Genomic DNA, 22,554 nt, shown 5'->3' on the forward strand with positions numbered 1-22,554 from the left:
ATCTTGTTTAATAAATACCATTGAAGACAGGGAGATTTTCAGGTTAAAATGATGTCACCCATTTGATTCCAAAATTTTATAGAATTCTGTATTTAATGGTCATTTTATTAATAGTTCTATGATTATGTTACAACGTATTTTCTTCTAAGTAAAATACAGAGGCTCACTTACAAGGTCAAAGTTAAACAGATCTTAATATCATTTTCAGCTCAAACAAGATGAATTTTTCAGACAATATACCAACATATTAGAGTGTCTATTAGTTATAAACTAGCAATTTAACTTAAAAAACATTAAAATACTGGGTTTATGGCTCCATTCTTAAAATGGACTCTAACTGCATTTTAAGTTCATCATTTTTCATTCAGTTAAAAACAATTTATGAACAACTTCCCGTGATTCTGTAAATGTCAGCACTAGGCTTTTCTTATGGAGCACTGACATTTTAAGGCGTTCGTAGGATTAGAAGCCATGCATGATGCTCAGTAAAGATCTGATAAACATCTCTACTAACTAAATAAAATAAGGGTGAATGTGGAAATACTTTGGTTGTATTACAGGAGAGATTAAACACAAACATATTAAAGTCTTAGAAAGCATATTTAATTGCTAATAATAAAAAGGTACATCCTTAAAAAAAAGAAAATGTGCAATAATATATTTAAAGGGAAAATCTTTAATAAAATGTTAACAAGAAGCCCCAAATGTTAAACTTTAAAATGAATACAAAAATTAAAGCATTTCATTGAAGTCACCTAGGTCCTGTGTAACATACTTCCTGAAATGCAATAACTTAAAAATTCTCAGATTTTCTAACTATACAAATAAAACCTATGATATACATATATATATTATACATTATGTCAAGTGTACTATTGTATTAACTAAGATACACAGAGATGTCTGTGATGCCTTTCAATTTTAAATAACCATCAAGGACCAAGTCAAATTAGACAAGCACATTTTTTATAAGAAACCATTCTATAAAACACAAGTATTGTAAACCAATGTCAACAGAATTGCCAAGACAAAAACTGCTGACTTGACAGTATTCCTAATGTCAACCACGCTGCAGGATAAGTCTTCCAAATTTTAATCAGTCTATTTATAGATGAATATCCTCTGTTGATGCCAAGTCTAAATCTGAAGGGCTGCAATCACTGAAATTCTAAAAGGAAATTAAAACCCCAGAATACTGAAACCTTTAAACTGGTCTTTAATATTAATTTTAAACTGCTATTTTTCTGGTTTGGATTAGTGACCTAAATTTAGTCTTAAGCCACATGCACACTTCTGATTTGTTCTGAGTAACCGTTTAAAGTGTTCTTAAAATTGTTTATGAAAGTTTGAAAAATGTGAAGTAAAATAACTCAAGGATAATAATTAGGAATAAACACATGAACACTGCCAACTCGCAAAAGTAAATCTGTGTTAAGCATGGATTTTGCTTTTTTTTTTTCTGAAAAAAATTAAAGTATTTGCCATAATCACATAAATATCCCACCAAAACAAACAAACCTAAGTTTGTACTTTATCAGAATTGACCAAACTTTGAAGTAGAGGGAAAAGGGAATTAAGAGAATGATGCTAAGAATGAAAATGTCTGTTTCAATAATTCCATCTCCAAATCATTTGCAGACCCTAAAACCACTTCCAAAGTGATAAATCTCCCCCAAAAGATGACTTAAAATACAAATCTTCTACTGTATCCTGGCTACTACACTCACTCCAAGCTGCTATCACCTCTATACATTTTATTGATATGTTCACGCTGAGCGCTACAAAATTACTGCCAAATAAGTAAATAAGAGTATAACAGAAAGCCAGTTTCAGGCAACCAAAAAATACCTTCAGAGGCACTCAGCCCCTTTCTTGCACACAGCACGTGTTTAGCTATTTAAAGCATCTCGCCCTACCAGGAGTAAGAATGGTGACCGTCCTCTAACCTAACAGAGGAGGATATTAAATGTGAAAGGGGATTTCAAGACGGGTTTAGGTTAACTAATCCACCAGCCCCACAGGGCAGAGGAGAGCTGTCAACAAATTAGGACCACAGCACAGTGAACAGCGCTGCAAATGGCTGGAGGTGTGAAAGGGTGCTCTGGAGAAGGGGTTGCGGGGGGGGGGGGCAGAGAACGGGGGCCACAATTTTTAAAATGCAATCATTAATCACGGAAAAATCCAAGGCCTGGGGTTCTCGACCGGCCTCCAGATCTCGATTCCACAGACTGCACAGGGAAGGGACCTAATCCCCTGGCCTCGGGGATTTGGGGGCGGGGTGCGGCAGTGTCCCGCGCCTGAGCGCCCACCTCCCCACCGCACAGAGGACAGGCTCCGGAGACTCACGTTTTCTGCACCGGCTTCCGCCGCTTACGACTGGCGTAGGTGATGTTAGCGCTGCTGCTGTTCATGGTGCCTGGCTGGCTGCGGCTCCTCCCGGGCGCGGACGGCCCTGTCCCCGGGACCCGGCGGCAACTGGGACGGGGTTGCACTTAACCGCGGCTGCTCCACCTGCGCCCTCCCGGGGCGATGGCGGAGACACAGCACCCCAGGAGCCGCAGGGCTTCTGCAGCCCCGCACGTCCAGGTGCGCGGCCCGGGCCTGGCGCCGGGGGGCGAGGGGCGGAGACCGGGGAGGCTGGAGGCGCAGGTGCCGTCTGTACCAGCTGAGGCGGCGCCGCGCTGCCCGCAGGTGAGGCGGCGCGAATGGAGGAGGAGCCTGGGCTGTCTGTTTGAAATCCCGGCCTGGGTCGCTCGCTGTGGCGGCGCGCCCCGTGACCGTCGCTGCGGCCCCTTGGGTGAGGGAGGCGCCGCCGCGCTGCGCTGCTCCCGGGATTTCCCCGATCCCGGGTGCTTCCCGCCTGCGGAGCTCGGACTCCGGCCGCCGCTCCGGGTGCCACCAGCTTCCGCTCGGCTATGCGGCTACCTCTGGTCTGAGCCGGTGGTCCCAGTCACGCTTTCAGAACCTAGCGTCAAGTGGACTCGCCCTGCGATGCCTCCCGCTGCTGCTTGCACCGGCTGAATAGCAGAAGCGCCCCCGACCCCTCTCCAGCCCCGCCCCGCCTCTCGTAGCCCCGCCCCATCCTACTTGGCCCCGCCCTTCGCTATATTTCCCTTGAGGGCCCCACCCTCCCGGCACGTGATGACGTAAGGCGTAGTGACCCCCACCCTCTCCAGTAGCCATCTTCTTGAGGTCAAGGGGAGGAATCTGTGGACACATTTCGAGTCCATAAAGACATGTGACAACAAATTATGTGTAGCCAAAGTCTTTGTAATCAGACAACCTCAAGGAAAGAAATGCCAAGTAGTGAGCTTAAATTCACCTTTGCAAGAGACAGTGAGTCAGCTAACTTTTGGCTAAGCATTACAGTGAGCTGGCAGATAACCTGTGGAACTATAAATCTTCCTAGAGGCGAAGGCTTCAGGAGGCCACATCTCAGTTGAACTTGAAGGCTAGGCATTTTTCTTGTCTTTTTGTTTTGAGTTTGATTTTTGTCTCCGTACAAGACAGTATAGTATCTTTTCCCCAGTCAGAATAACTGTTAAACTACAGTCAGATTTCAGGAAGGTGAGAAGGCAGGCAGCAGGAGGCATTTGAGAATAAGCAGTCTGGTATAGCTGGAGAGAGAGAAGCTGGAAGTGAAATCCAGGAATCTAGGGTCAAATCATAAAGCCTGATCAAGAGTCCACATTTTATTCTGCAGTCAGTGGAAACCTTTGAAGGATCCACAGCAGACAAGAGACATTCTAGTGTTTTGGAAGTTTTAAATGACAGTGCAAGCTGGATTACAGGAGAAAAAGACTGGATGCAGAGAGAGTAGTTCGAGTTGTTGAAGTAGTCCAGGTGAAAGTCCAGGGAAGTGACAGTGGGATGGAGGGGAAAAAGAGCAGATAATAAGGAAATAGACAAACAAGAGAGAGCAATCTCAAGTACCTCCAACATTTCTAACTCCTCCTGTGCCTTTACCCGGAAAAGTAAACACAGGAGTGTGTTTTGCTTGTCAGGAGAAGGGCAATCAGACTAAGAAGTCTAGATGAAAACTTGCACCATGTCCATTCCTACATTTCAAAATGTCATCAAGACATTTCCATCCGGTGAGTTTGTTACCTCACATTCAGAACATCAATAAATTGAACATTGTTTTCTTTAGCTGAAACCTCACTGTCATATACTCAACCATTATCCTATCAACCCTATGAAATATCTTCAACTCTTCTACAACTTACATCTAAATATTCCAACAAATACTATTAAATTTTGTGTATTGCAACATCCCTAATTCATCTTCTGCCACGTTATTCTTCAATAATAACAAAAAATGCCCAACTCAAATGCTTTATCATTTGAGATTCCTATCCAAATATGGTGTGCTTCCCTCCTAGCTCAGTTGGTACAGAATCTGCCTGCAAGGAGGGAGACCTGGGTTCGATTCCTGGGTGGGGAAGACCCCCTGAAGAAGGAAATGGCAACTCACTCCTGTATTCTTGCCTGGAAAATCACATGGACAGAGGAGCCTGGTGGGCCACAGTCCATGGGGTCACACAGAGTCGGACACAAGTTAGCGACTAAACCACCACCATGCTCTCAAGGGATATTGTAATGGAGAAGCACATGATTAAGTATGGTCTCCTAGTAGAGAAAGTTGACATAGTCATTGAGACAAAGGTAGCTTTCCCAAAATCATGATGGTGGAGTTGAGGTCTGACGGATAAAGTCTTAGAAGAAAAGAGGGGAAGACACTGCAAGTCAATAAAACAGTACAAGCAACATCCCATTAGTGGAAGGAGGCTGGCAAATTGTATGAGGGACTAAAGCAAGTGCAAGATGAGCAGGGGAGACAGGCATGAATGATCAAATTTATTCTTCAAAATATCGCCATATCTTCAGGGTGTAAAAGAGGTAGGAGCAGAATGCAATGGAAATGATACTCCATGGGAAGCCATTTACAGTAGCCCAGCCAATAGATGGTAATTATTGATACAGGGTGGAGGTGATAATGTAGATGGAAAAAAGCAAATAGGTTCCATAGAATTCAAGGAGGTCCTAAAAGATGGAATGGATGGATATGTGGCATTGAAGGAAGATGTGTCAAAAACAGTTTTTTGCACTATGCATCAGGCTATGTGAAGATGGCAGGTAATGGTGGGAAACTATTACCCACTCCAGTATTCTTGCCTAGAGAATCCTGCAGACAGAGGAGCCTGGTGGGCTGCTGTCCATGGGGTTGCACAGAGTCGGACACAACTGAAGTGACTTAGCATGCATGCATGCATTGGAGAAGGAAATGGCAACCCACTCCAGTGTTCTTGCCTGGAGAATCCCAGGGACAGGGGAGCCTGGTGGGCTGCTGTCTATGGGGTCGCAGAGTTGGACACTACTGAATCGACTTAGTAGTAGCAGCACTTAAAGTTGAGGTAGCTCTGAGCTATCTAAGGTGTGTCAAATAGGCCACAGGATATATAGGTTTGTAACTCAAAAATGTATGAGCTGGAGATACCAATTCAGAAGTCATCTGCATTTAAGTGACAAGAGATTACGTAGACTGTCGGGTGTGGATATATGCTAGAAAAGGAAGACAGGACTCAAAGGAACTTTAGTTTGTAATATCTAATAACTGCATAGAAGATGATGGTCTTGTAAAACTGTCTGAAAGAGAGTTTCCAGAATGTTAGCAGGAGAATAAAAGACTGTCTTGTTGGAGGACAAAGTGGAAAAATGTTGGAGTGGTTCACAGAACTGCATGCTGTTGGGAGGTTCAAATAAGATGAGAACTGAAAATGTCCTTTGTGGCTTCCTACCATGGGGTAATTTTGTGACTTTAGCGAACACTGTTGGTGGGCTAATGGACCTACAAATTAGATGGAAGGGGAACAGAGCTGAATTGGAGATGAAGTGATATCAGCAAACACAGACAATTCTTCAAAAAAAAAGTCTGTGACAGAGACCTAGGACGGCAGCTAGGGGGAGTAAAGGGTTAAATTAGGCCCCCTCCTTTTTTTTTTAAGTGGGTGATATTTAAACGGATGAGAAAGAGATGAGAGAAAGATTGAAATTGACTATGTTAAAAAGACGAAAAACTCTAAGATTAGATGCTGAAAATAATGAAGGAAGGAAAGAACGCTAAAGCAGAAGAGGGGAGTGAGGATTATTACTGTAGTTTAAACAACAGCAGAAACAGCTCCTCTAGTGCTAACTCTTTAGAGTGGTTCACAATGAGGTTATAAGAAATGCAGTCTCTGGGTGTCCTTACTGACTCAAAATCTGAATCTAACAAGATCTCCCAGGTAACTGAAATGTACATAAAGGTTAAGAAACATTAATCTACAGAAGCTGGGGGACAGAAGGGTGGTGGGTGAGATAGAATAGGCTGGTAATTTTGGATCAGAAAGATAAAGAAGGTTTGATGAGGAGGAATTTCTAGCATGACCTACAAAAGTACAGGTGTGTTTTGTGGTTGATAGTTTTTTTTTTTTTTTTTTTTTTTAATTTTATAAGACTGTAAGGTAAAAGTGATCCAGGATGTGGCAATAGGGGCACTATGTAGACGTCAACTCTATGTCTTGGATATGTGATGAGAGAAAATAAACAGATACTATTTGGGAGATGATAGCTTTGGGGAGGGCTAGCTTTTAGTTTAAGGGAAAAGATGAAACAAGGTCCCAAAGAAGACAGTGCATACAGGGGACTTTGCTGTTTACGGATTAGCAATTCCAAGTGCACAAGATCAACCACCTTTATCTTCTCTTTTATTTCCCCATCTCTGTACTTTTACGCATAGTCATTCTGCCTAAAAATGTATAATCAAATAATCTCTTTGTCTAAAAACTTTAAGGGTGAGAAATGCATAACAAAATATAATTTACCAATACTATATCTTAAAGCACTTTTCAGAAAACAGATATACTGAATGCACAAAATCCATGAATCAATCTTAATTTACTATTTTTTTTAAAGTCCATCTTTTTTTTTTTTTAAAGTTGTTATAGTTATTTAATGCAATTGTTCACTATCTTACTTTGTCCTACACCTATATCCTTACTTTCTGTTCACTTTAGGATTCTGTTTGACTTTAGTAGTTGATTTTTATACCAGGATGAAAACAGAATATTAATAAGATTTTCAGAATTCATTTCAATAGTGACATCATACACTTCCCTTAAAATTTGTGCTTAATATGTCAGTAAAATCAGGCTTTGTAGTAGAGTATCATTAAAAAAAAATAAGCTGCCATTTTCTAGAGACTATCACTTTTCTACTTCTGATATCACTACTGTAGAACGTTTCTCAAAGTGTGGTCTGGACCTTTGATAAGATTTTGAAGTTTTGTATATGAGCAACTTTTATGAAGTAATATAACTTTTTCTACCACAGAGCTAAATATAGATCGACAGAATAGGATAGAAAGTCAGGTACACCATGTACCTATGGGAACCATATCTATGACAAAGCAGGCAAGAATATACAAATGGGGAAAGACAACCTCTTCAATAAGTGGTTCTGGGAAAACTAGGCGACTGCATGTAAAAGAATGAAATTAGAACTTCCCTAATGGTCCAGTGGTTAAGAATCTGTCTGCCAATGCAGGGGACACAGGTTCAGCCCCTAGTCCGGGAAGGTTCCACAGACTGTCCAAGGCAGGACAGCTAAGCCCATTCACCACAACTACTGTGCTCCCAGTCTAGAGCCTGCGCTCCACAGAACAGAAGCCACTGCGTTGGGAAGCCTGCTCAACGCAACTAGAGAGCAGCCTCTGCTCACAGAAACTAAAGAAAGCCCATGTGTGGCAACAAAGCACCTAGCACAGCCAAAAATAAAGTTTTTTTAAAAAAGAATGAAATTAGAACATTCTCTAATACCATACACAAAAATAACTCAAAATGGATTAGAGACCTAAATGTAAGACCAAATACTATAAAACTCTTAGAGGACAACATGGGCAGAACATTCTCTGACATAAATCACAGCAGATATTTTTGATCCATCTTCTAAGAGTAATGAAAATAAAACAAAAACAAACAAATGGGACCTAACTAGACTTAAAAGCTTTTGCACAGCAAATGAAGCCATAAACAAAAATGAAAAGACAACCCACGGAATGGGAAAAAATATTTGCAAATGAAGCAACTGACAAGAGATTAATCACTCAAGTATACAAATCATGCATGCAGCTCAATATCAAAAAACAAACAACCCCATTAAAAAATGGGCAAAAGATCTAGACATTTCTCCAAAGAAGACATGCAGATGGCCAAGAGGCATATGAAAAAGCAGTCAGCATCACTAAGTGTTGCATGCATCCTAAGTCCCTTCAGTTGTGCCTCTTTGCAACCCCATGGACTGTAGCCCACCAGGTTCCTCTGTCCATGGGATTCTCCAGGCAAGAATACGGGGTGGGTTGCCATGCCCTCCTCCAGGGGATCTTCCCAACCCAGGGATTGAACCCTCATCTTTATGTCTCCTGCACTGGCAGGCGGGTTCTTTACCACTAGCGCCACCTGGGAACCCCACTAATTATTAGAGAAATGCAAACCAACACTAGAATGAGGTATCACATCAAACCACTCAGAATGGCCATTATCAAAAAAGTTACAAACAATAAATGCTGGAGTGGGTGTGAAGAGAGACCCCTCCTATACTGTTGTTGGAAAAGTAAATTGATATAGCCACTCTGGAGAACAGTATGGAGGTTCCTTAAAAAACTAAAAATAGAGTAACCATATGATTCAGCAATCCCACCCCTGGACATATATCTGGAGAAAACCATAATTCAAATAGATACATGTACCCTAATGTTCACTGCAGCACTATTTACAATAGCCAGGACATGGAAGCAACCTAAATGTCCACTGATGGAGGAATGAATAAATAAGCTGTGGTACATATATATATATATATATATAATGGAATACTACTCAGCCATAAAAAAGAATGAAATAATGCCATTTGCAGCAACATGGGTGGACATAGAGATCGGCATATTGAGTGAAGTAAGTCAGAGAAAGACAACTATTATATGACATTGCTTACATGTGGAATCTAAAGAAAAGGGTACAAATGAACCTGTGTACAAAACATAAAGAATACCATGTATAAAAGAAACTTACAGCTACTAAAAAGGAAAGAGAGGAAGGATAAATTGGAAGATTGGGGTTGACATATACACACTGCTATTGAATATATATAAAATAGATAATAAGGATCTACTCTGTAGCACAGAGAATTCTACTCAATAAGCTGTAATGGCCTATATGGAAAAAAAATGTGAAAAGAGTGGATATATATATATATGATTCACTTTACTGTATACCTGAGATCAACAGTGTAAATCAACTATACTCCAATAAAAAATAATTTAATAATAAAATAAAACCACACTTTGCAAAAAAAAAAAAGAAATTTTCTTGTAAAATTATTTTGCCTGTAAGAGTTTATGAATATTTGACTGTCTTATCCAAAGCAAGGTTATGCTTTTCCTTAGTTTAGATGAGATTAGTTTCTGAGGTTCCCAATGTAGCTATATGTGTATGGGTTCCTTTTCACTGATAAATATTATGAGAAAAAGAAAGTTTTAGGAATGCTATTATAAAAAAGCAGCTGTTTTAGAATTAATAATTGAATGCTAACCTTATTCTGTCAGAGTATGTGCACTTATTCATTTCATCTGGCAAGGTTTTAGCTCCTATAATATACTGGACTGTGGGATACAGTGCTGATACCAGACATATTCCTAGCCTCTTAGAACTTAATTCTAACTAGAGAGAGAAGAATTCATTAAGTAGTTATACAAATAAATGTATGTATAATTGCTGCTCTGAGAGGTGCTATGAAATGACTACTCTGAATAGGTTAATTTGACTTGCTTAAGGGAGGCTGCCCTTAGGAAGTATGAGCCGAACTGTGAGGCAAAGGTAAGCATTTTGTAGGTGACGTGGGGAGGGGAGGTGTGCCCCATGCAAATATTTATTACTATTTTTACCTTCTCTTGAGTCCTGCAGCTTCTTAGCCCAGGGCTTCAGAGTGATCTATGTCACTTATTCTCTCTTTCTACATCTCAGATCACATAATGTTAGTGACATTAAATATTTAAGAGAGTATAGCCCATCCTTCACAAACTGTGCACTGAGGCACCCCAAGGGCATCACACAAAGTCAAAGAGGCACCCTCATGGGATATTTAAAATTTTCAAGGCCAACAAAGTGACATCAGCTTGACAGTATGCAAGACACTACCTTCAATTAGCTTAGAACTTTAACGTGAAACTGTACTCGGTCCTTTTGATTACATCTTAGGAGACGGTTTTGTAAGCTGCTGTTGTAACACTCAGGAACCATGGGAAAATGACTGTGGAACAGGAAACGAAGGTATGGTTTCCTATCCAATTCAAAGTTTTCAGAAAGATGTAAAGTACCCAACAAACATGCACATACTCTTAACAATATAACAACATTTTTTTAAATGTATGTGCATTAAATTGTGAAATAGCAACTAAGTAGTTACGACAGATATACATAATAAGTTCAGACCTAACTACTTAATAAATGGAATTGTTATTAATAGGTATTTCTTTTAGCCTCCATAACATGAAAAAGTTTCTGAGACACTAAGAGAGCCATGAACTGGGAAAATTCGGGAATCTTTGGCATAGCTAAACCTTTCATTAACCTGAAAAACCTCAGGGCCAACAAGATAAAGTGGCCTGCGAATCAGCCAAGAATTCAGGTCTCGTGACCTCTATTCCAGTCAAAAAATATATTTTATCTCACTGTGAACTAACTTGATTCATTTCTTAAAAACTAATCTGGTTACAAATTGCCTGCCCTGACTCTAACACAAAAGAACAGATATAAACATCTAAGGGCTATTTCTAAACGCTTACTGCCCTCTTCCCTTGCTTGGATATTCTACACAATGTCGTAATCAGAAGCAAGAAGAAAGTAACACCTTTTTGGTTAATGCTAACCTGAACACTGATAAGAAAACTAAAGTGATACATAGAAATAATCTGTTATTCATCAAAATTATTTCTATTTACTTAGGAATAATGCTTTGTTGTCAGAAATGTTAAGATTTTTTGAAAAAATGTTATCTGTAAAAATATTAACATGCATTAGGTTCAGATTTTGCCTTTTGCTTGCTGGGTCTTTTATTCTTATGAATGTAAAACTTGATTATGAAAAAGTTATGAAGTTTTATATTTTACAGGTCAAGACTCATGTCTGACATTAAATTTGCTCGAGCCCTTGATATTCCAGGAAACAGATGGCAGATAAGCGAAAGAAGACTCCAGTGAAATTTCTGCACTTCTCTGGTTTGGGAACAAACTTAAAAGCCAATGTCCCCATTCTGCAGCATCCACAGACTGAAGAATGTATGTGTACAGTAGTTACTCGTGCCTTTTGAGAATTTAGCTGCTTTAAGCTAATATCAAATTATTCATTTTGCTGTATCCACTAGCTACTTACATATACTAAACTGCTAGCAGTTTCCATTACCTTACAAATATTTTTCATTTGTTCTTGTACTGTACATTTGAAATTTCTTCTTTATACACTCTTTTGCTTATACTGCCTGACTTGCATAAAACTGTACAATGCATGAGAAGTCAGGATTTATATGTGTAAGACGTATACTAAACTAATTGCTTTAAAAAAATCTTTTGGGAAAAATGTTAACTTGCACCCCAAGTAAAATCTTCTCACATTAATGCTATGCAATGATATGAGGGTTCATAGAAACTTCCTAAGGCAAAGTCTATAGCAAGCATCAGAAACATTTGCCATTACCTGACTGGTAAGTAAATACTGATAAAGGAGATCTGGTTACATAATTAATCAAGGGGATGTCGCTGAGGGTGGAGTGTCCTGTGTATCAGTGGGTTCTCCACCCTTCCCTCCTAAGGCAGGGTGAAAGAATTTCCCTTGTAAAACTTTAAACTTTCATTGAGCTTCTTTCCTGCCTGAACCTAGATCGAGTTGCCATCTGCCTTTACAGTGACAAGGAGTCTTGAAGGGAATAGGTTATAAGGATTCAATTTATTTCCAGCTTTTGGATACATCTTACTCTTTACATCCCTGGTTTAAGTTGAATCCATTCTGGTTATCTGGGTCTATAAATAATAACATAAAGCAAATGGGTTTCAGAGAAAAAAGCATGGAAATCAGTAACTGGTTTGGAGTACATTGGTATTTAATGAAATGTTAATTGGTTATTTTATAATGTAAACAATTCTTATCTAAATTCTTCAGGAAATAGGACTTTAAAAATATTTATTAGATACTGTGTCTTTCTATATTTCCTCATTTAAACTAAGATTTTTGTGATCTCAGATTTATGTCATTTTTTTGCATGATTCTTTGAAGCAAAGCACCGCTACCACCACCACCACCAAAACATACACCTGCGTTAGTAAAAATACCAATCTAAATCCAGCTGGAGTGTTTTGACAGTATTTAAAAAGCATATGAAAAATTGAAAATGCAAACTTCAACTCATTTTTCCTTGACTAACTCAGAGTTGAACGCTAACTTTGCAAGAACTAGGTTTTCTATGCAGTAACATGAATTTAACCCCTTCTTTTAACTGCAACACAGTATAATTAATAAACCTAAACAGAGATGTCTAAATAGACATTATCTAGTAATTAATATTTTAATGTCTGTGTCTGTACCTCAATCATTAAATGTGCATATAAAAAAATGTTCCCAAAGTTGATTTAAAAAAGCATGTGGAATGAAAGTTGTGATTATATTTATATTAATGAGATATTAGAGATACATTAAAATTTTTCCATGTATCCAAATACTTTATTTGTATATTCCATATTTTAAATTTTAATATTGAAGTATACACTTAGGAAGATTTCTCAAAGTGGAGTTTCAGCCTTCTGTTTTTCTTTTATGCATAATTAAAATTCAAGAGAATTTAGCATCCCAAGTTTTTTCCTTTTAAATGTTTTCCTTGCACTGTTAGCAGAAAATGCAAACAAATAAAGATAAGGGACAAATATTGCCAGATTGGCCGTTTTACCCAGTAGAAAGAAAGCCACTAATGTACTTTAATGATGTCCTTTCCCCCATTTTAATAAGAAGGTTTGTGTTGTTCTGACATTAAATGGATTAAGCAGCAAGCCTGCTGAGAAAAATACTCAAAGGTATTAAACCCTTGCAGTGTTGGTTTAACTGTAAGTACTGTAAAATAAGATTAAGTCTGAGTTTGGAAGAAGAACTAGATTTGACATAAGACTAAAAGGTAACAATATTCACAGATGCCTGAATTAATGCTTCATTGAAAAATATAATTAGCACAAGATTTGAAAATATGTCTCCTTTGGCAAATGTCTTCAGAGAGTAATCAGTTCTAGAGACTGATGTAGTGGAAAGAGCACTGGGCAAGTGGCCAAGATCTCTGAGCTCACATTGACTGCTCCAGCACTCGCTAGTTCTGTGACCTTGGATGAGAAATTTCAAAAGCCTTTGAATCGCATGAGGTGGATGTGGCTGGTTGGCAACCATTCCCCGCTTTGTAGTGTGCATCCCTGGACTGCAGTAGCTCGAAGGCTAAAAATTGCGCTTCCCAGATTCCTGCACAATTAAAGTTGCAGATGCAAATGATGTTCAACCAATTAGATGCACCGGTTGAGATTTAGAAGGCAGAAGTCAAGTGGAGGTCATCTTCCTGCTGCTTGTATTGTTTTCTGCTAATAAGTAAGATGGCAAAGACAGGACTTTCGTGTGATGGCGTCCAGCATCCAAGTTCTACATTTCATGGGTTTTGAGAGGCTGTTGTGGCAGCAGTGGTGGTTTCTTGATTCCTTAATTGTAGCTGCAGTGGGCACTTTTGAACTCAAATTCTGTAGTGACTTCTGGATTCCTCACCTTTCTGACTGAAGCAGAAGTACAGGTTCCCCTAGTAGGTCAGCTCTGCAGTGTTCTGGAGCACAGCCTCCATCTCTAGCCTTTCCAATTATTTTTTAAGCTTTTAATTCCCTGTATTTAGTTTCCATCTCCTTAAAGAACCTGGGTCTTATTCTGGTTCCTTTCCTGATACATACATATGCACATTTCATTCAAACCTCATAGGGTCATTGAGAAAACCAATCTGTGCTATTCAAGTATATTGAATATTGTTTCCTCCTTTTTTTAAAAAAAAAATAATGGGTGTTTGTGACATTACAAGCAGCTGTTAAAAATGTCTCATGGTACTTTCTTGTCATTAATTTTACTTGGATAATATTGGTCTAAACACATTGGTTCTGTTGGGCAAATAACACAGAAGCAGCAATTGCATATTCTATAGGTATCTAGATATTATAAATCTCTGGTCCTAAGAAAGCCCATGACTTTGGATGGAACCTTTCTTATAAGTGAAATGAAAATCTTCCCTTCAATTTTATATGTTCCTGTTATTATTATATTTCTAAGATGATAATAATTAGAAGCACTGTGGATGATTGTGCAAGTGGAAATGGACTGACGGTCTGTCAAGATTTTGAGCAGATTTGGAAAAATTTGGCTGTGTGCTCTCTGACCTCATACTTTCTAAAGTAATAAAATAACCTAACCTTTTTCTACCATCCTTTTCCCCACAGGAAGTTTTTGCTGCATCTATTCATGGGGTTGCAAAGAGTCAGACATGACTGAGCGACTGAACTGAACTGAACTGATGGCACCAAGAGAATTTTTATCTTTAAAAAGATAAAAATGCCACATGCCAAACCATCATGAAGGCATCAATATTTTTCAGATCAGGTACGTATTTCCTGACTTTGCTTCACCACTCTCTGATGTCAACCTGGCCACTGACTCATCTCCGTTTCTGTGTGTGTCTTTTTCTGTGCCCTTGAGACAGACACACACACAGACCCTTATACATCCATGTGTACAGATAAAGCTAGGGATAATTTTGGTCTCTCAGGACTTAAATTCATTTACTTGGACCTCAATTATGATAAACACTCTCCAGTTTTCCCCAATGGGAGAATTCAGAAAACAAAAGAATTACACTGAATATTTATGACCTTCTTATATTTGGGGGGCTTGTGGCTCAGCTGGTAAGCTGGTAAAGAATCCGTCTGCAATGTGGGAGACCTGGGTTCGATCCCTGGGTTGGGAAGATCCCCTGGAATCTTCCCAAGGGAACAGCTATGCACTCCAGTATTCTGGCCTGGAGAATTCCAGGGACTGTATAGTCCATGGGGTCGCAAAGAGTCGGACACGACTGAGTGACTTTCACTTTATATAATTTTAAATATTGGACAAAATCGCTCACTGGCTTCAGTAGTGTCCAACTCTCTGAGGCCCTGTGAACTGTAGCCCGCCAGGATCCTCTGTCCATGAGACTGTTCAGGCAAGAATACTGGAGGAGTGAGTTGCCATGCCCTCCTCCGGGGGATCTTCCCAAACCCACATCTCTTCTGTTTCCTGCATTGGCAAGCGAGTTCTTTACCACTAGTACCACCTGGGAAGCCTATGGAACATAATAAACTGCATCCAGTTGTCTAGTGTGCTGTGTATAAAAGCCTATTTACCCCCATATATGTAAAATTCTATCATATAAACCCATTTTCTTGATTTCATGTAAAAGTTTGTTTGGGGCCAATTCCAAATCTTAGTAAAATAATTCCTAATAGTTCCTAATGTTCCTTAGTAACATTCCTAAATCTGTACCTCAAATTCCCCATTCCATTTTAAATACTGCCACAAACTTTGTTCTGAAAACACTTTTTTCTGAATAAATGTCACTTCCCTCCTTAAGAACCTATAATTTCTTCTTGACAAAAATCAAGTTGAATTAGCCATACTAAGATATCCCAGAAACTAATCTATCTTTACTTTATTTAATTGTTTCTTCCACATTCCCTCCACTTCAGTCAGACTAATTTACTTCTGATTTCCTGAATATGTCAAATTCATACTTTTCTCTTCATCATGTTGGAAAACCTACTCTCCACTTATTCAGCTTGAACCTATCAATCTCATAAAGTACTTCTTTGTACCATGTGTTTGTTCTTTACATTAACTTCTATTTTATCATTTATTTATTTTTTCATTAATAAGCCATAATTCTCATGTAATTGAAAAATATGTTGGTGAAATGTTAAGTACTTCATATGTGTTTAATTGAGTTGAATTTATATACTAAATACAACAGAGCCTAGACATTTGAACTTAAACATCCTAAAACTTACACTTATGTTTTATTTAATCTGGAGTCAAAGAAAGAAACACGGTGTTTCAGGAAGTTAAGTATGCTTTTTTTTTTTTTTTTTTCTTTTTTCATTCACCCAAATCTCTGTGAACCATTTTATGATTGTGGCCTTTTCTGAATTTTAATCTCTGACATATTTCAAAGTACCTCCCTGATAAATTGGTAAAATTTGTTGCATTTCATCATCATTCAATGTTGATGAATTTACAGAATGTCTTTTGAAATAACCTTCTTGAGAAAGGTAAGTTCCTTAGATAGTCCATAGCCTAGGGAGCAGGATTTCCTAAAACTGCTGCACTTAGCTAAGCTACACACCTATTTCTGTAGAGAGTCAACTTGTCACCAAAACAAAATTAATATTGCATTCTCTTTTGGTCAAGGACACATTAAACATTTAGTGCAGCACACATCTCTCAGGAATGCAGGATCATAAACAATTAGTTGCATATACTTCTTATCAGATAAGGTAGCTTTTACAATGTGCTGTGCTACTGTTTAAAATTCACTGCTGACCACTAAGTACTGCACCAATGAAGACATTAGAGGCTGGCATAATTTATCCCTAATAATTGTGAACTTTATTTTTGCTACTGGTAGTGGCTCCATTGATGATAACAGCGAACTCTGACATGATTATTATAATTGCATTCTATATTTAAATATCTTGTGTGATATATAGCAACCAAAATATTAGTCACAATGGTAACTCAGTAATTGGTTTACTTGATTGTTGGGTGGACTGTTGTGTGTCTATCTCTAGGCCAATGACCAGACTTTGTTCTTGTGATGAAACTTAAAAGGAGCATTAATAGCTTGGTGCATTCACTTCAATATAAATAGTACTAGTCAGAAAAAGGCTAGTTAAGTGGTCTACTGTCTTTCTTAGGATTTATTAGTGTTTCTGTAAATAGTGTTTTGATTTTAAAGGTTTTAATGCATTTGCATTCACTTCCCTTATAGCTTTTGTAAACTATGTAAACTACAATTGTTTTCAATTCTCAAAAATGAATCACGTCTATCTTTTCCACTGAATCCTTTTAAAAAGTGAAAATAAGTGTTTATCAGATATAGATTATGCACATTTTACATACTTTCATTTAGTCTTACAACAACCCTATGAAACAAGTGCTTTTAAAAATAATTCAAATAAAATTTACATACCATAAAATTCACCATTTTAAAGGATACCAATTGAGTGGTTTTTAGTGCATTTACACGGTTATGAAACCATCAATAAGAACTAATTCCAGAACATTTTCGTCACTGCCAAGCCCTATATTCTTTAGCAGTCACACTGCATTCCCCTTCCTGCCAGCTTTAAGAAAACATTAATTCACTTGCTGTCTCTAGGGATCTGTCTATTCTGGACATTTCCTATAAATGGAATCATACAGTATATAGCCTTTTGGATCAGCTTTGTTCATTTGGCCTAACATCTTCAAAGTTCATCTGTGTTCTACTGTGCATCAATACTTCATTCCTTTTTATAGGTAGTGTTGATGTATCTATCACATTTTGCCTATCCATTAATCAGTTGATAGGCAACTGGGTAGCTTCTACTTTTTGGCTCTCTTGAAGAATGCTACTATGAACATTCATAAACAACTTTTTGCGTGGATATATGCTTACTCTTTGGAAGGAAACTTATGACCAACCTAGACAGCATATTAAAAAGCAGAGACATTACTTTGTCAGCAAAGGTCCATCTAGTCAAGGCTACGGTTTTTCCAGTAGTCATGTATGGATGTGAGAGCTGGACTATAAAGAAAGGTGAGCGCCAAAGAATTGATGCTTTTGAACTGTGGTGTTGGAGAAGACTCTTGAGAGTCCCTTGGACTGCAAGGAGATCCAACCAGTCCATCCTAAAGGAGATCAGTCCTAGGTGTTCATCAGAAGGACTGATGTTGAAGTTGAAACTCCAATACTTTGGCCACCTGATGTGAAGAACTGACTCATTTGAAAAGACCCTGATGCTGGGAAAGATTTAGGGAAGGAGGAGAAGGGGATGACAGAGGATGAGATGGTTGGATGGCATCACCGACTCAATGGACATGAGTTTGAGTAAACTCCGGGAGTTGGTGATGGACAGGGAGGCCTGGTGTGCTGCGGTTCATGGGGTCACAAAGAGTCAGACACGACTGAGTGACTGAACTGAACTGAACTGATGTCTTCATTTCTCTTGGGTATATATCTAGAAGTAAAAATGCTGGGTCATAGAGTAATTCTATGTTTAACTTTCTGAAGAACTGCTTTCCAAGTGGTTGTACCATTTCATATTCTCATCAGCAATGTATGAGCATTTCAATTTCACCATATTTTTGCCAAAAATTGTTGTTATTGTTCTATTTTAAATTATAGTCCTCTTAGTAAGCATGCAGTGGTATTTCACTATAGTTTTGATTTTAATTTTACAATAGCTAATGTTAGGCATATTTGTGTGTGTGTGTGTGTGTGTGTGTGTGTGTGTGTGTTTGCCATCTGTATGTCTTCCATGGAGAAATCTCTGTTCCTTTCCTCATTTTAATTAGGTCATTTTGCTATTGTGTTGTAGGAGTATTTTATATATTCTGACTACTATGCTCTTATCAAATAGATTTCATTCTGTGGACTGCCTTTTCACTATCTTAATAGTGTCTTTTCATGCACAGAAGTTTTCAATTTTGATGAAGTCCAATTAGTCTACTTTTTTCTCTGGCTACTTATGCTTTTGGTGTCTTTTGTTGAAAAGACTATTTTTTCCTCCACTGAACTGTGTTGGCACCATCCCTCCATTCTCTTCCTTTTAAACAGATTTGCAAGGGCTTTCTCAGATCACTTCCAAGATTTTTCTTACTTTTTATTTTGACATTTCTGAAATCTCATCCCTTGCACAAAACAATCATCACACCAAGTAACAAGTTAAGAAATACCATCTTACTGTAGCCCCTTACGGGGATTCCCCGGTGGCTCAGCAGTAAAGAATCCGCCTACAGTGCGGGAGATGCAAGTTCAACATCTGGAATGGGAAGATCCTTGGAGAAGGGAATGGCAACCTACTGCAGTATTCTTGCCTGGGAAATCCCATGGACAGAGGAGCCTGGTGGGCTACAGTCCATGAGCTCACAGAGGTTCGGACACAACTGAGCACACACGCACTCATATCCCCTGTAACAATCAATTTTTTCTTTAGATGTGTGTCAGCTTGTCAGAGTTAAAGGCAAACTTCAGGAAAATAATGTAATCAGTGTAAATTCTAAAGTTTTATATATGTTATATACACACACACACGTGTATACACACACACACACACACACACATATATATAAAGAGAGAGGAACTGATCATATCAAAGATAAGTTCTGTTGTGGTTTCTTCTCTGTATAAAGATGTCTGATCTCAAAGGCAGATAAAGACTGAATACCATCCATTACACAAACATTTATTGAATAGCTACCTAGCATCACTGATGCTAGGAAAACTAGCATCTCTCCCCAAGGGACTTAGCTAGGAATGGAGAAAGATCAGTACACATGAGATCACATTCCAGCCCTGTGGCAGGGACAGAAGTGTACGAGAACAGGAAACAACTCATCCTTTCTTGGGGAGTTACTCAGAAGGTGGCACTCAATGAATTGATCTTGAAACTAAAAGACTTTGAACAAGAGGGAAGGAAGTATGATTTTCCAGTCAACTGGACGACATACAAAGCAGAGAAATACTAGAGGAAAGCATGACATATTGAGAAAAGGATCAGTACTTTGGTGTGACTAGCTGCACAACTGAGGACTGAGAGGTAGGTTGAGGCCATCCTGTAAACTGGGCTGACGAGTATGGACTTAGTCCTCTGGCCAGTGGAAATCATAGGCGTTTTAAAACAGGAAATGATCCTGTGCTTATCATATGTTATGTTAGTGCAGTGATCTGCTTCCAACTCTAAAACTGCTATTATACTATGAGAGACTGTGTAACACAGTAGTCTAAAACTTGGACCCTATAAACACAAATGGCAGTTCAAATTGACTCTTTTCAACCACATAGTTAGGTAATTATAAGTAGGTCTCATCACTTCATGGTAAATAGAAGGGAAAAAAGTGGAAACAGTGGCAGATTTTATTTTCCTGAGTTCCAAAATCACTGTGGACAGTGACTGCAGCCATAATATTAAGACTCTTGCTCCACGGAAGGAACTAGATGACAAACCTAGACAGCATATTAAAAAGCAAACACATTACTTTGCTGACAAAGGTTTGTATAGTCAAAGCTATGGTTTTTCCAGTAGTCATGTGATGGTACCATAAAGAAAGCTGAGCACCAAAGAATTGACGCTTTTGAATTGTGGTGCTGGAGAAGACTCTTGAGAGTCTCTTGGACTGGAAGGAGATCAAACCAGTCAATCCTAATGGAAATCAACCCTGAATATTCATTGGTAGGACAGATGCTGAAGCTGAAGCTCCAATATTTTGGTCACCTGATGCGAAGAGCCAACTCACTGGAAAAGACCCTGATTCTGGGAAAGATTGAAGGCAAAAGGAGAAGAGGGCGGCAGAGCATAAGGTGGTTGGATAACATCATGGACTCGATGGACATGAGTTTGAGCAAATTCTGGGAGATAGTAAAGGACAGGGAAGTCTGGTGTGCTGTAGTCCATGGGGTTGTAAACAGTCAGGCACAACTTAGTGACTGGACACACACACACACACACACACACACACAGACACTTATAATCTCTCTGAGGCTCTGTTTCCCCATCTGTAAACCTCACAGACTTGTGAGAATCAGACAAAATAATACAGGTGAAACTTGGAACATATTGCACGCTCAAGAAATGATAGTTATATAGGAATGTCTTTGACAACTGTCCTGTCTTTCCAGTGCTAAATGCCGTGAGTGGGACTTCAATCACTACTTTGGAATGAATGAGTTTCAGGGGTTAGTCCAGTAGCATTTTGAAATACAGGTCTAAAGCTTAAGAATGAATCTGGGCATTGTAGCTAACAGCCATGAATCAGGATTTATCTAAAGAGAAGTTAGAAATGAAGCTCTGATAGCTGCAAAGCTTCACCAGAGACAGCAGTACATAAAAAGAGAGTATTTCTCAGGAAGGTATATTGAGAGAAAAGCAACTTTCATTGCATGGTGTAGGAGCACAGAACCTATGTAAAATTTCTGAAAACTCTGCACCCTTTTCCATCCAAGGAGAAGGTGCACGTATGTTGAATGTTTTGCATGCCGTTTTAGGGGTTTATAGACATCATATTCATCCCAAGATCCCCTGATTTAAGAAGTAATGAAATAATAAAGAATCAAAGTCTGAGACTTGGAAGGAGTAGAAAAGGAAAAAAATCCATACTGGAATATATATTAACATAGATTGTAATGTGGTGATAATTTAAGAATCTGGCCTTTCTGCTGGTGATGTGAAATAGGAAATCAGAATAACTGTTCAGTGTGTGGAGGGATATCTTTATTTATCAATATAGCAAAGTTCAAATCAAATATCTAGCAATTTTAAACTAGGCAAGAATAAGCCTCTTGCAGTGCTGACAACTTTCTGGTCAAACATTTCATGGATTTTCTCCAACTACACTACTAGTCAAATTTAAAGTTGACACCAAGCCAAATGCATTCTACCTATATTGTTTTTCAAATGCATGTTTCTCATCACCCTAAGAATGGCAAGCCCATAGACCATCAGACAATGATGTTTTCTACTTCCTAAGCTTCTGAAAAACTTCTATTTAGACATAGTGGTTTATGTAGGCTTCCCAGATGGCACTGGTGGTAAAGAACCTGCCTACCAGTGCAGGAGATATGAGATGTGGGTTCAGTCCCTGGGTTGGGAAGATCCCATGGAGTAGGAAATGGCAACCCACTCCAACATTCTTGCCTGGAAAATTGCATGGACAGAGAAGCCTGGCAGGCTACAAGTCCATGGGGTCGCAAAGACTCAGACACAACTAAAGCGACTTAGCGTGCATGCAGGCAGACATAGTGGTTTATATAGACACAGTGGTAGAAAAATCTTCCTAAAATTCATGTTTCTTTCTAATTCTACTCTGTTTTCCATGCTTAATCTCCTTATCTCTTTCTAAAGGAAATGGAAAGAAAGGTTAAAAGGTCCTTAGAGTTGTATTGCTAACTAGTTCCTGTTGATGAAGTGAGGTCATTCTTTTAGAGTAATTAGATTCTGCTCATTTCTTTAGGCTAGAATGCTTTAGCATCTTATTTTAACTGGTAGTAAACTGTAAGGCTGGATGTGATTTTTGCTCTGCCTGTTATGCATAACTAAAATGAACTAGTCAAGGAAGCTTGGGTAGGGGTGGAGGGATACACTAGAGACAGGTATGTGTTTTCCTGTGTATTTCAATA

The 22,554-nt window shown here is 38.7% G+C and overlaps 1 protein-coding gene across 1 annotated transcript in view; it reads right to left on the minus strand.

Annotated features, from left to right (window-relative positions):
• AHR (aryl hydrocarbon receptor) overlaps positions 1-3,032 on the minus strand; it is a 51,008-nt gene extending 47,976 nt beyond the window's left edge. Inside the window, exon 1 of the mRNA XM_018047352.1 lies at positions 2,347-3,032. Coding sequence (XP_017902841.1) covers positions 2,347-2,411 — 65 coding nt within the window. The 5' untranslated portion in view covers positions 2,412-3,032. The remainder of the gene's footprint in view (positions 1-2,346) is intronic.

This window comes from Capra hircus, chromosome 4 (genome assembly GCF_001704415.2).
Source record: "Capra hircus breed San Clemente chromosome 4, ASM170441v1, whole genome shotgun sequence".
Taxonomy (NCBI): domain Eukaryota; kingdom Metazoa; phylum Chordata; class Mammalia; order Artiodactyla; family Bovidae; genus Capra; species Capra hircus.